The sequence below is a fragment of the Lepeophtheirus salmonis genome, chromosome 6, assembly GCF_016086655.4.
Source record: "Lepeophtheirus salmonis chromosome 6, UVic_Lsal_1.4, whole genome shotgun sequence".
In the NCBI taxonomy this organism is placed as follows: domain Eukaryota; kingdom Metazoa; phylum Arthropoda; class Copepoda; order Siphonostomatoida; family Caligidae; genus Lepeophtheirus; species Lepeophtheirus salmonis.
Window position 1 is genome coordinate 37348356 of NC_052136.2, and position 16032 is coordinate 37364387.

At 30.0% G+C, this 16032-nt stretch overlaps 1 protein-coding gene and 1 long non-coding RNA gene across 3 annotated transcripts; both read left to right on the plus strand.

Annotated features, from left to right (window-relative positions):
• The first annotated feature begins 1793 nt into the window (after positions 1-1793).
• LOC139905721 (uncharacterized) lies at positions 1794-3809 on the plus strand. 2 transcript variants are annotated; one of them, XR_011780735.1, is made up of 3 exons: positions 1794-1951; positions 3171-3258; positions 3314-3809. It is a non-coding gene; the product is annotated as an uncharacterized lncRNA (long non-coding RNA). The 2 variants fall into 2 exon arrangements; XR_011780734.1 differs by lacking the exon at positions 1794-1951 and adding an exon at positions 2620-2962.
• Positions 3810-6246: 2437 nt separating this feature from the next.
• On the plus strand, positions 6247-9747 carry LOC121119881 (uncharacterized). The gene is made up of 3 exons (XM_040714702.2): positions 6247-6588; positions 6808-7136; positions 7890-9747. Exons 1-3 carry the CDS (start codon positions 6583-6585, stop codon positions 9445-9447), a joined length of 1893 nt encoding a protein of 630 aa, XP_040570636.1. The 5' UTR covers positions 6247-6582; the 3' UTR covers positions 9448-9747.
• The last annotated feature ends 6285 nt before the right edge of the window (positions 9748-16032 follow it).

Here is a 16032-nt window from a genome sequence, read left to right on the forward strand (position 1 = left end):
TAACATCGCTGTTTGTCACTCTGTTTTTTTAGTATAAAATTAACCTTCTTCTGGTAATAAATAAGTAAATATTTAAACAATTACGTAGTCATAATTAACTTAATATGTAGTTTGTAAAGGGTTGTGTCCTGCATTAGGAATTAAGGAATGTACACAACTCGTCCTTCAATCTTATTTAAATTAAATGATGCTAAAATGACGTCAAATATATTCAAGTTAGGCCTTTAAAGATAAATAGCTAAAAATAATACCTTCATAGGTAAATTACTAATAGGCTACTTTTTGATTGTATAGATAGTAAAGACGAACATCGATATCTGAATATCGTTATTATCTTGAAAGTGTATAAAATCTATCAATATCGATACATAAAATACAATATTGAAATTAGGAATGGATCATATACTCGTATAAATAACAAATTATTCCTAAAGTAATTTAGTTATATCAACAACTGTATAAAGTTCCACTAATAAAAGAAGAAACTCCAGAATATTTAGACATTTAAGCTAACATATAAAAGAACATATAACTAAAGAAGCATTGGAGGGGTTTATACCCAATCAAAACCACATGTGTTGAACCCGAAATAATTTTCACATTGGTTGAAATTGGATTTTTGAAGACTTAAATCCAGCCTATAATAAATTTTTCTGAGTGGTCCACGTTTTTTAAAGTCAGTATGGCTAAATGTAAAATACATAGTTTCTTTTGGTTTAATAATAAAAATCCATCTATTAAATGAAACATATTTCAATAATCTGTGAAAGTTTCGTTATAAAAGCTTGAGTGTGAAATTGAAATATATATTCATTGTTCGTATTCATGTCATGTCTAATAATTGGCAAAAGCTTATAAAAATACACTTTTATAGAGCTTGAAATTATTTCTAATATTCAAGTTACAAACAGGAAGCTTTTTTGTTTAATAAAATTTAAAAATGAAGCGTTTTGGTATTCCTGAAAAATCTACAAGTTCAATGATTTTTTTCTTTTCTTGCTCTTTATTAGAGTGTAAACGGGGATTGGTTGAACTCCAATTCAATTTTATTATATTACGAACAATTCTATCAATTAGATTATAAATAGTCAAACAGTAATGAAGAAGAATTGCTTGGTTGAGAAATACACAGAAGATTACTATTTGCAAGTAGTATATTCTCATTCGAAATTAAAGTATTAACTTAGGAGCATTTGATATTGTTTTAAGGATTTAATAATTCCATGTATTTTTATGATGAAGATACTATTCCAAATTTAAACTCACTTATTATTGTATAAATCATATAAAACACTTATACTTTTAAATATACATTCATATATGTACGTATACAACATGTTGCTTCCTGGATAAAGTTATTGATTTTTGCACAATTAATCACTAGATTGCATATATAAAGACATGCGATATGAAGTGTTTATATATCTCTTTAAATGACAGCGACGGCATGAGTTATAAAATTATTGTTATTTGGAAATAATTCGACAAAAGGTGTATTGACAGTAATTACATTCGAATCAAGGATCTTTATCGTTAATAATAATGTACATACATTCGCTATGAAGCGTCAAAAGTTATGATTAGATTTCTGTATCATCAAATTAAGTATAGATATGCAATATCTTATCTACCAATGCACAACTGCACTCGTGTGCTCAACTTAAAATAAACATATTTGTTGATTTAAGGGATTGACACTAACTTATATTGCAAATGAAACACATATGCCAATGTATTTAATCTCTAAATTATCATAATTTTAGCTCACTAGGACACACACTAGACATGCAAAACTTAAAATCTTAGAATAAATTTATAATTTTCTCACAATTATATGCTAATTCGTATATAATTTCTACCTTTATTTTCTTTCTCTGTTTGAATGAAAAGTTAAAAAATACAATAATAACTGCTATATCTGGAACATCATTTGAATACGTATCTCAGAATGGTACGTTAATCTAATCATTACAGTCGTTTTGTTATACTTATTTTAATATATTTAAATTAATTTGATTCAATAACAATAGCAAAATTGCATAAATAATACTATAAATGTTTTCCACATCCACAATATGCTCTATTTTTAGCATTCAAGCTCTATTCAAATATTTTGTATACTCTATGTATGAAAAATTTAGAAAATTGATGGATACAATTATTAGTATTTAGATTGTTATACCAGAAAAAAAAATGTTGTATCACACTTGAAAGAAAGTACCTTACTGAATATAACATAATTTTTCTTAATAAAAAGTATCTTTTATAGTAGCCTAAGGCCTTATTGACAGATGTGCTGCATATTGTATCGCAATAAATGTTTTATTTGATTCAATAATATAGTATTTATCAATTAGCAAAAATTATTATTTTTCTATTTCCAATTCATTTGAGCCTAATGACCAAATATTCATTATATATGAGTTATAATCCTTAAAGGACAGTAACTATGGCAATTATCTTGTCGCAAATTGTTTGCGGTCAAATATTTAGTTGCTTATTATGAATACAGAGTATATAAAAGGGTATTTATTCAAATCCATCTTTTTTAGACATATTGTCATGAATATAAAATGATGAATTATTTTGTGTTTGGTTAAACAACAAGTGTTTCGACTTTGTATAAATGTAACAAAAATAGCAAACTTTACAATTGGTTTCAACATGAAGTAACATTTCCTCCACCTAGTTTATGATGGTTGCTTTAGATTTGATTTTATATCAAAAATCACCAAAATGAAGATTTTAAATTTAAAACTTTATTTTTATGTAAAGAAATTTATTTTTTGATTTTTTTAGTCCATATTGAAGATGAAAACTCATTTTTCAACAGAAGCAAACGGAAGTAAAAGTAAAATTTGTCTGTATGTATGTGGATCACTTATTTTTTACTCTTAATATCTTAGAATTGCGTGAGTTTGATCTAAAAAATAGCAATGTAAAAGTGAATAGAAGTAAATGGGTAAGTTATGAAATTAAGTCTATTGCCAGGAAAATTATTTTCATTTGAGTTCTGTTCTAAACATAAGTTAATGGCTTGCGATTAAACAATTGATTTCTTTCTTTTGAGACTTATTTGTACATTCTCATAATACGCGATAATAGTTCCAATAAAATTTTGCATGATAATGAAATTTTAAAAACTTTTTTAATTCATTTTTTTTCCATAGGTCAGTTAAATGTAATATATATACAGTGGGCGAGGCAAATCGTGAAGATTTCCTAAAATCAATCAGGATTACTTTATGGTAAATATAAGTAAGCTACGATATTAAAAGAAGGGATCAATTATAATTATAAAAACTTTCAACAGTTGTTAGAATGGAGGCGAAAAGGCAAATGATTTTCTCTACTCCCAAATGAGTGTCGAGGACATTTTTAAGGTTCATAGGGTGTTACAGGAGTCTTCATCATAAGATTAAAAAATAGTAGCTTCAAGTCAGAGGGTTGAGAAGTTCTTTGACAGCGGCAGACGCCGGAAAATAGGGATCATGGAGGACAAATACACTGCAATCACTAGAAGTCTGGCCAAGTCGATGAATCAAATGGTCAAGGCGTTCAATGTCAGCAATTGGACTTTGATGAGGTATATGAAGTATTTGGAGAAGGCCTTTTATATGCGACTAAAGAGACTATAAGGGAAAAAAGCGTCATGTATATTCATCAAGAATATTTTTTCTTATCACTAATTCTGGTTCGACTAAAATTATGTATATGCGCTTCTTTATCTCTTGCACAGTTCATTTTTATATTATGTCTCTTAACTAAGATTCATCTGATGTAATTTAATAGAAGTCAATAATTTACTATTTTTCTTAATATCAATTAAAAAAGAGTTTTTATTGTAATAAAACTTGGTTGTATAGGCCTCCAAAAATGGGTGACATTCACAATTTTGTTGTCACGTGAAAACGCTCCGTACATAGGTTGATTTAGTCCTATGAATTAAAACAAAAAATATACCTAATTGTATCAAATTAGATATGAAATTTGATAACGGAACCCTCCTTACTGCTTGCTGTACAAGAGCTCTTCAAAAATTCACTATTCAGAATTGATGTGAGCAATTGGTTCCGCAATTTCCCATCTTTATTTTTACCATAATACTTTTTTCCAGACCTTCTCTTTCTTTCTTTCTTTCTTTCTAATACTAAATATACGAGTAGAATTACGTACATACTATTATTATAATTTTATTGCATTGCTCAACACACATTAAGAGTGCACTTAATCAAAAATGATGATGAAAAAGGTCTAATATGAAAAGAAGATGATTTATACGCTCTTGTGTATTTGTAAGTTGGGGAACGGCAACCCTCCAAGGCCTTTATGCAAATTTTATATTCCTATAGATAAGTATTTCGAAGCTATCTTCCTATTTAAACATACATATGTATGTAAGTATATTATATATATATAATTATGTTCAAAACATATCTTGTAAGTAGATTACAATCCTTATTATACCGCACAACCTTACCCCTTTCAATAAAAGAGAAAGAAAAAAAAGTCCAAAATCACATCTTAGCATAGGTGAGAACTCGCTAATTTTTGTTAGTCCGTTAACTTTCTTGGCCATTCTGCTAATTTCTAGTTTTACCGGTCCGTTAAGGAAATCAATGAATTATATCATTAAATTTAGCTTTATTTTCAGAGCTTATCCAATTGTTTTCATGCAAGGGTCCCCCAAATATCAAACGTTTATTAAAAATAGGAATTGATATTTTGTCAAATATTTCTTTTTAATTTTTTTAAATGGACAAGAAAATGAAAATAGAGTTTGTATTTAAATACAATGAAGTAAGGATGAGGAATACAAAAGTAAATTTTGTCTTAACAGATTTTTAATCTTGTACATTTACATAAATTGACTTAAAAGATAACAAATAACAATTCTAAGGTATCTGTATATTAATAAAGTAAATTTTGACTGTACAGAGTAAAAACAAAAATCCATATCAATTTTTTTCTAAAATAAAACTTTACACATGTGTTGAAGATTACTTGCCTCCTAACAAAAACGTTAATATTTGAATTAAATCACATAAATGAAAGATGAAATTCCTTATTAAAAGTTTATATTTCTACAATTAATTTTGTTTTGGATCGATTAAGGTCGGAAACAAAAGGAAAAATTAATTTGAAAAAAATATATGATCCTTGCAAACGAAGTAGTCGATTTATTGTTTAAAAGTCCTTGTCCTTTTATTTGTTTGTCCCATTTTGACATGAATATACACGACAATAGTTCCCCATTTTTATTAATTTGAATGAAACACCAGTTTTATAATGATGAAATTTGTTTGTTTAGGCCCTTATGACGACCAATATCAAAAATGCTGACAGCATTTATTCTTCTGTTAGATGTTGATTTTCTACTTCTTTTGCACCATATTTCTGTTTGGAATTTTTATTGATTGAACAGAATTAACTCCTGTATTAAAGATTTGTGAATAATTGTCTAACTACTATCAACTGACTGTGTGTCTTTTTTCCTTCTCGTTTGGGAGTAAAGGTTGCAATATACCTTGAAGATAGTCTGTCAGTTTGTATAAATTTTTTGTTTATTATTTCATATCATTAAATTAATTTTTTGTTTATTATTTCATATCATTGAATTAATTTTTTAATATTTACACTAGTATATTTTCTTACAAATGTACATGATATTTTAAAACTTGATTATTAGCTCCCTATATTAAGCTATCAGAGGAATCCTTCAGATGATTGGTTTACTAACTACAGTCCAAAATGCAAGGGTCTTCAATACTATTTTTGATCAAATTCATAATAATATGGAGCTTAGAATTCAAAGTTGAATTGACTTACAGATTTGAAATTTTATTTTTGAATCTTCCAATAAGAGGTTATTGGACATACTAAACTTTATCCATATCGAATGGAAAATAATAAACAATGTAAGTTTTTCCTTTACCAATGACCATCGACAAACACATACTACTACATGTATGTATGCATAAGGGATGTCTCCGTTCTAAAAATAAATTTAAAAATATTCCATTGAATCCAACGAGCAAGTATTCAGAGAGTAACTCCTTGTATTACTTCCCAGCATGAAATGACAGAAGCAACAACTTGATAAAAATAATAAAATAACCATTGACTTAAAATAGGTGGGGTAGATTCGGCTCTACGCGCGTGGAAGGACAACGCGTGAGAATTTTCCTTTTGTATAGAAGTATTGTTAGATACGTACAACCTATATATTATACACACATCATGTAAAAAGCAACGGTGGCTCGACGCTCCATTTTATAAATATTATTATTGTTATTAAAACCACTGCAGGACTCTTGTGATTGAATTAACGCAGAAAATATAACTTGGATGTTGATTGCTGTAGTGGTTGTGTTACTTGGTGTTGAGAGAAAAGGAATACCTTTGTAAAATAGTCACAGTCTGGTTTGAAACTTTGTCCAGGTTGAACAAATACGTTTTGTGTTCATTCTTGTCGGAACAAGTGCTGTTACTTAGTGAATTTACATTGATTAGTGACTTCTTCAACCTCTGTGGTCTTGGCAATAAACAACTATAAAGCAATTACTATTTCGTTTGATAAAGATGAAGGTACAGAGATTTAGTTTTATTTTTGCACTGACTTTATGTAGTAATTAAATATGAATAATTTTGATTCCTTCATAATTAATATGTAAGCTATGTTCTATATCATATAAAAAAGGTGTAATAATTTTTTGAGGCGTCGACACATGATAATGAACCGATGTTATCGGAATAATACAAATGATCTGTGACTCATTTTTTACTACTTTTGTAACTTTCTTTTAGGAATTCTCATTTCCAACTTTATGTTTACTTTCCCTCTCATTCGGGATAGTATTAAGTGACTCTTCCACAGCGAAAGAGAACGGCGAATCTAGTCAACGATCAGGACGCACGAGTAGACAGTTTAGCCATTTTGATACAGAAGAGTTTCTGAACTTTGATGATGAGCGTCCCTCCGTGGTTGTTAAAACATCTCGTGTGACATCCTCAAGCTCATCGGTTTCCACATCTCTTCGGAGATCTCTTGTTGGAAGAGGAGGTTCTCCTATACCCTTTTCAACGACTGAGAGGCCTACCACACCTATGGCGACGATTCTTCAGCAGATAAATGAGTAAGTTTCTTTAAAATGCATTCATTCTTCATTATTTGGTGGAAGGTGATATTATGTTGTTGTTGTACGTAGACTTTTGAAGGTGATTGAATAATTATTCAAAAATATACAATAATGAAGAGGAATGCTACGTTATAATTAGTGTCAAATCATCCATCAAATAACTATGATCAAGATGGATGGGAATATAATATAATAGTTCAATTGCCCTTTGACATTTAGATATCTTTACCAGAATATGTTCTCGTAACTTGTATAATTTCTCTTCCTGGTAATCTTGTACAGAAAAAATAGAAATAAGTGTTTGCCTACGTTTTATACACATGTATTAAATATTGAACTTAAAGGAAGTATAACTGCCTTATACAATTTAAAATGGTATAAAAAAGAACCTTGTTTTTATGACAAATGTGACATTTAAATCATTTTATCACAATGCACTACTGTAAGGCACAAACAAATTCTAAAAAACAGAAAAATTAATATTATCTTGGTATTATTAGTAAAGGTTACTTTTCATATTTCCTGTGTGTGTGTGTGCTTTAATTTTAATGTCAGGAGAAATTATTCTGATTAGAAATAACCAATTCAAGGAATTTTTATTTTTAAATAAAAAAATAAGGGGTTTGTGACAATATATCAGGGTTAAATTTTTGTTTATAACGAAGGAGTTGGACTCTAAAATAAAACTGAATTGCCTTTTATAAATAATCTATATCAATAATATAAGCCTAATTTATGTATAATTTCCAGACATAACGAAGATGGTTCTTATACTTATGGCTATGAAGCATCCGATGGATCCTTTAAGTTAGAAACTCGTTATCCAGATGGGCGAGTTCAAGGGAAATACGGCTATGTTGATGACAATGGAGAACAAAAAGTGATTGAGTATGGTGCTGATATGTTAGGATTTCAGCCTCAGGGAGACCTTCCAGAGGGAATAATTGTGCCTCCTCCAGTCTTTAATAATGAGACAGAAAGTAGTGAGGCACAAGTGGCAGAGCCTATTGCAGACTACGATTATGACTACTCAAATGCATCTGAGGATGGAAAAAGAACCCGATTTGTCATTAAGAACCGTGCCAGAACCTCTAACTTCCGCCAAGACGCTGCTCAGCCATCTGCCTCGGCACCAACTCGTGGAAGAGAACAAAGTCTTCGTCAATCCCTTGAGTCTCAACCCAAGATTCATTTCTCCGATCGTTTACAAACTAATTTTGAGCCACAAAGATCAAGATTGCCACCGGTTCCTCATCCTCCTATTCCAACTGCAGCTCCAGTACACCAGAATATTCAGTCTTCGAGAGCACCAGCTATTCAATTTGCACCAACACCAAGACCCCAAACAAGTAGGACTGTTTTTACCACAACAGCAACTACAACTCGTACCCCACTTCCGCCAAGAACAACCACAGCTACTCCATCCATAGTAGAAATTCCACAAGTACCTAGAAAAGTAAGGATTCATCATGCCTCCAGACTTACTACCACTCCTCCTCCACACGACTCCAGAACATCATCTCCTCAAAAAATATCTAGATCTCGTCGTCCTTCTCTCCCAAGTAGTGGTAGTCCGGATCCCCTTGAAGCACTTAAAGCATTTATGCTTTCAAGTAATGGACCTCTTGCAAATTTTGGAATCTCAAGACAGCATACACCTCGCCGTCTCCGACCTCCACATCGTTCTGGATCTTCCAGTGAACCTAGAGCAATTCCATCCTCTTCCTTCTCTTCGAGAGGATCAAGTCCATCAAAAGGATCTTTTTCATCCACGTCTTCAAAAGAATCTTCCCCATCCTTTTCATCTTCTAGAGGGTCTTCCCCTTCAAGAGGAGTTTCCAAAACACCAAAACCATCTTCATCCTCTTCTAGGGTAGGCTCATCCACGCTCTCACATTTCTCAAGTTTTCCAGCTAGGTCCAATAATCAAGGAGCTAATTCTGTGGCACACTCACCGCCATCACTTTCCTCTACGACCGCATTCCCACCTCCACAAGACCCTTCCCAGTCCTCATTAAAATTGCCTCCCTCATTTCAAGAACAAAGGAGACCCATCCGAATCCTTACATCGGCTGTTCCTGGAGCTTCTTTAAATCGTCTTCCTACTGTTACAGAAAAACCCAAACCAGGAGAAATAGTTCCTACTGATGTCGATTTCGATGCGCTTATTCAAGAATTCACTGGTCAGAGAAGAAGACAAGAGAGTTCTCCTTTCCTCTCTTCTAGCTCGGATAGAGACTTTCCTCATTTCACAGTTAGAACCTCAGGTCCAAGCTCGCTAGAATTATTTGCTGATTTTAGTAAATGAGATCTTTCTCTCTCACCTTCTCTGAATCAATTTGTTGCCTAAAGTCATTCCCCCCTCCATACTTCAAATGAAATACAATTTTATTTTTCATATTCATACATAAGTATCGATATACATATACAATATTATATAAATATATATAAACAAACATATTATTACAATATATTTACCGTATATTTAAGTGCCAGATTTATATTTAAAAAATATTAGTATCAATACAAACTCGTACTCCTCATAAGAAACCAACATTTATTTTTTACAAAATAATAAAAATGAATAAAATCTGTATACAAACAATAATTTTTATCGTTTTAGTTTTTATTATTGTATGTCACGTCGTTACCTTAACTGTATTTCCCAACCTTTCCTGTAAAAAGAAATGGAAAAAGGCTCAAAAATCTGTTTATATTATTTAGCAAACTCTACCCAACTATTGAATTAATATTCAATAATTGTTGGGCATTGTTCACAGTTTAACAATCTCGCTCATTCGAACTGAACCAATCAGAGTACGATTGTTGATTGCTTGAAATTGGTCTAATTTATAGATGGGAAGAGGAGTGGGACTAAATACCAACCGATTAACTACATTTGTTTATTTCTTTCCTAGCTGTTTGAAACTAATCTAATAAAACCTAATAGTAGCTTAACTATATCTATAAATAATTAATCAATGAAAGGATCTCCGATGTTTATATGATGTACATTGATATTATCCAGATATGGAGAATACTTGTGCCGAACTTTGGTCTTAATTTCCGAGATACTCCCTCCCTATCAAAACCATTACCTATGGAGGTGAAGGAAGTCTTACTCTATACAATTGTATAGGGGTTTCCAATAAAAGGTGTTATTTTGATATTCAAAGACAGTTGGAATTTTTTGAAATAAATGATCGAATGTTTATTTCAATGTAATGACAAAGACATGCTATTAATAATGGAAAACAATATCAGCTAAATGGCAGCCACAGCTACGCTTACAGGGGTGGGGGGAGGGTACTAACATAAATATGTTTATTCATATATAAATTGAAGATTAATTTTGCAGTAAGACAACCAGCAATTCTCCTAGTTGGACTTAGGAAAAAAAAAACAACAATTTTTTCTGTATACAAAAATATACTACACTCATTTTACAGAACCTTTTCAAATGTAACTAATTGCTTATTAATATATTGTGACGAAAATCGAGTGTATAATGGGCATGTTAAAAAATCACCAAATATCAACATGATAATCTTATCAATTTTAAAAATGTTTTCCAGATTAGCTATTAGCATAACTACAATCAGCTTTGACAAGGGAGGATGGGAGAAACAAGGTTATTAGAAATACAAAGTTATACCATGTATAATAAAAAAATCTTAGACTCCATTTCCAAAATAACAGGAACACCATTTCTTCCTGATCTCTAGTAGTTTATAAAATATATAAATACATGAGAAAGAATAAAGACCTTGAAAAAAAAAAAAAAAAAAAAATCTAAACTGTAGTTATCAGTAATTGCCGATTGCCTCGTAGTGTTTTATTAATTGCAATGATTAGGTTTTTGCACTTAGGAATAATTCTTCACTTCTCGAGTTACTTCTTTATTACATTGTATACACATGATTAATATGTACGAAAAATAATTACTATACATAAAATGTAACGCAATTTAATATACATAAACAACCACGCAACTCCTCAATGATGAAGAACAGAAACAGTATTTTTGCAAGTAGTCCAGGACCATAGAAGCAGATTTCCCCGATTAAAAAAAAAGTACATTAAGTAGAGAAGACTGTTAGAAATGACTTCAATATTGACAACACTCAGTTTATATCAAAGAAAAATTTAAGAAAATACATTTTTGTATTTTTAAAGAAATTCGATGACTTACGGTTAAATAAGGAGCTAATAAAAATTTTTCATTAAAGATATCTGACTTCTGATATTATTGTGGGATATTTATAATAAATATTTGCAATAATGCTGTTTGATTAAAAATATAATAATAGAAACACAGGGGGAAAATTAGGGGGGGGATTTTGTACAAATGAATTGAGGACAATAATCGAAATTATCTATGAGCGCAGAATCCATAACTGAGCTCAGTTTTTCTTTCTGTCATCTGAATTCTGAAACATCTGGGATTATATTAACTCGGGACCATTATCGTTCAGAGTCAATTGTTACCTTTTAAACAGTTACTTAATTATAAGTAGGATAACTAAAATTAATGTTAAAGTGGTATATATGATTATATAGTGCTATTATGGATATTGCTTCTGTGGGTCTTAAGGTAAATAAAGGAACTTAGATCTAACAAGTATTAAAATAATGGAATTATTGAATTATTTGCAGATAAAAAAAGGCATCTTTTTTATATAAAAATACATTAGTATTGACATCAAATTTATCAATTCATCATTTAAGGCTCACACATTTAATTCTATTCTTAAAATATAATTTCACCCATAATATTAATTAAAAATAGGTTCTAAAATTTGTTACGAGGTTAAAAATACAAATATGCTAATAGTTTCATAATAAAATCTAACTAATTGAGATATGCGTTATATGTGAGAATGTTGCGTCTTTTAACAAAAGAAAAGAAAAACTTTTGTCTTTTCTCTTCTTCTTCTCCACTTTACATGTAAGTAAAGGGGGGAAGAAGAAGGGAGTAATAATATTCTTGTCACTACACATCTTGTTCAGAACATGATATAATTTCCATTTTTAGACTGGAGCATGATGAAAAAGACAATCTTTTTTTTTTACTCTTATAACCTATTCATAATACATAGTTATGAAGAATATCTAAGGTAATATTTTAGAAAAAGATTTAATGTTTAATTTAAAAAAAGATGTATTGAAAAATATATATCTCCAAGGATTTTTCTTCTATTTTGTATTTTTTAAGTGATCCAATTTTTAAGGAGGTGTACTATTAAATAAGCACCATATTTTTTCCTGTTTCAATGCCAATTTTCTGATGTTGTGCCCCGGAAAAGGAAGATCGAGGCACGAAGGAAAATACTTCCGATTTGATAATCCATCTCAAGAGATGTTCGAATTCGGATTCCGAATTCCTCAAGGGACGACGCGAGGATAATTCATCCGAGGAAAACCGCTAGATCTTGTAAGGGAGTAGAGTGAAACAATAAATCAATCCATGCACGATGAGTAGAGAATTTTAATATTTCAAAACGGAATCACATAAAAATTACAAAATGGAACATAAATTCTTTGAGATTTATGTTATTTTTATAAAGATAGTTTTTTTTGAAATTATTCATTAAATATTTTTCTATCATATAAGCTATGATGTTCCTCATCACTAATATTAGGAATAAGTTATATGGGTCTTCCCAGGCAACACATAACGTAATCTGTATTAATGTTAGAATATGGTTAAAAAAATGTTGGTTAGAACTTTAACAGAAACAAACGTTATATTTACGTTTAATCATGGTTTTAAATATAACGAATAGATTCGTTATATTGACAACCATGAGACAACATAATAATAACATTGACCGATCATACTTAAGTTATTATGAGGTTGTTTCACATTTATGTAAATAAAAAAAAAAGCTAAGCTATTTTAACTTTGTATTAGGATTATTAAAGTATCAAACCCAAAATCGATGATATGATATAACGAACGATTACACAAGTACATACTGCTCAATTCCGCATTTACTAAAAACTATTGTAATTTACTAAATTTTTTGTGTTAAATCCAAATTGGGCATCCATTTTTCGATTTGAGCAGCCAATTCGGAGAAAATCCTGATTATACAAATTTAGAAAATTGTCCTATTATTAAATGATTATCTGCTTGGGTGAAAGAAAGAGGAAAAATTATTAAAATAACTTTTTTCTAATATAATTAAGGGGAAAAATATCAGTTTTTAATCATTCTGTTGACTGAAATCAAGAATAGTCCAAGAAAAGGACGAAAAATGTCGAAAATGAAACTCTTAATGAAACGCTCATAATGGAAAATTAATTCGTCATTGATAATTATCAAAATTAACTCTTTAGCAAATTTAAATAATAGTAATTAATATTTAATTCTAAACTTCAATCATTGTAATCGGTTTAATAAACTTCTGCACCCACCCCCGACCCCAGGATGTAAGTTTATAAATATATATATGTTACGAGCAATGTAGAAAATCGGGCATTTGCAAATATATATATATGTATATGGTTTGTGTGTGTGCAGGATAGCTTAAACGGGTTAAACCTCTTTCGGCGCAAGCATGCTGTTGCCTAAATATATATTTTCTTTAATTAAAATACACAAACAAATAGACAAAGAAATGTATTTAGTCAAGAAATACTAGAACTACTGGAAAGGAAAATAAAACTAAACCTCAAACTAGGAGGAAGGCTCTCTTTATTTTTTTTGAAACTATAAAAACGAGAAATTACTAGTATGGTTTCTGAACATTGAATGATAATTTTATCAGACTCGTAACAATTTATCACCATATTTAAATTTTATTTTATACCCAGGCATGTTATAACTTTATTTATATGATTTTTTATTCCTTATATAGTAATACAAATATAATATTGGAAGTAAAATCATCTGTTAGGTCGAATGAAGTTTGGGAATGTTTTCACTGTTGTACTGATAATGGCAAATATTTTATCTTCAGTATGCAACGCCAAATTCTTAATCACAACGTCTAAAAGTGTATTGACTATTTTAGGAATATAGGTAGCAAAACAGTGACCAGATTTTCACAGGATATTGGATAAAATACAGGGTAAATACTTAATTACTGTTATCTATTAAAAACTATTATAGTCAACTAAATTCTAGAATATTACTACATTTAATGTAAACATTTTTGTTGACTCAAAAGGAATTTCTGATCACTGCTAAAAGACTTAAACGTGTCTCACTTCCACATAAGTTTCTTTAATTTATGAACGAAGTTCATTTCTAGTCGAAGGTATTATGATAACTAACGGTTGTTAAGTATTTACTTTTATTATTTTACTTGATTTAAGGTCATATCATAGTTATATATTTTGAGAGATGTACAAGTTTTTGGATAATGGCTGTGATATATCCGAGAATATAAATACTATTCCTTGCTGATGTTGAATAACCTCCACAGAAAGTTATTAAATGGGGAGACTTCCCCAGAATGTTCTCAATTTGTGTATCACCTTGATCTACTTTCAAGGATCAGGTTTTAGAAGTTATTCTTTTTTCGACTTTGTATGGATCGCCATGAACGAGTTGAATTGTGTCAAATAAGGAAACTATTTACGTTATTCCTTAATTTAGTACACAAAAACTCTACGCCGTTACTATTCATTTGTTGCTTTGAAACTATTCTTTAGCTGTATCAATTATCATTCAAAATTAATAAAAGACTGGAGATCATATCTGGAAATGAATGTAAAATGGAGCACCCTTTTTTTCAAAAAGAGATTAGCTAGGGTTAATCGGCTTTCTTTTTTTATAAACCCCCTATTTCCTTCGACCTTCAGTTTTTGGCTCGTTGTTGTTTGAGTGGTTAGCGTCGCTGTTATTCAAAAAATATTTTTTTCTACAACTATATTAATGAGCTGAATTATTATTTTATGTTAATTTTTTACGAATTTTCCAGCAATGAGTCAGGAGCGATTAGCCAGACAAGCCTATAGCAAGAAGGAAAAGAGGGTTTGTCAAGAGATGGAATCTGTGTTAAGTGGATTGAGAGAATAAATTCTACAAGAAAACAATGTACCCAAATTTGAACAGTTTGAACCGACACAACAAGAACCTATCAGAATTTGGGACTCTAACCATGAAGATTCCTTAATTTTATTGTCAGCCTGAGAATAGGATGACAATTGGAATACCGTTAAGTAAAAGTGTTTTTCCTGAGATTATTGAATATATAAATACTTATGAGTTCTCACATGACTACCGTTGAGGATAGTGAAGTAAAAACCTTACTCAATAACTTTTTACAATACTGAACACTTTGAAGCACCATAGTAAAAACTCGGAACTGATCTTCTTGTTATTTCTAATTTATATTATATTAATATGGATATGTTATTCATAAATATTTTTTACATGTTATTCTTTTATGAATACATACGTTATTATTATTTCAGTCTTGGTGTTATATGTACTTGTATATGATGGTAATATTCTTTATTTTATATAAAATATAATACTGTGGTACATAATTACAGAGCGTTTTCATTACAATATGGTTATTACAGAGTTGAGCACAACTATTTAATAACTAAGTGATAACGTTGAATCAACGTTTTTTGAAAGTAGTTTTTAACCATTAGATAACGTTAATACAACGCTTAGACAACTTTCCTGCACAACCAAGTATTAACCATGGAGCAACCAAAATTAACTTTTACTCGACGTTCAGACAACTTAAAGTTTACGTTAATTTAACGTTAAATTGTTGCTTTGAGTTAGATGTGGGTTTTAAGTGTCGTTCTTCATAATTTTTCAGCTTAAAAATGAAAGCATATAGAGTTCAAAACAAGATACAGAAACAATAAAAACACTTTTATATAAGTTTTAAATTTTACTTTTAATCTGTAGATTGTTTTATGG

Bases quoted from the DNA above. Each gene is read 5' to 3' on its own strand.
- LOC121119881 (XM_040714702.2), top strand. The intron at 7,137-7,889 runs GTAAGTTTCTTT...TATAATTTCCAG, and splicing joins ATTCTTCAGCAGATAAATGA to ACATAACGAAGATGGTTCTT.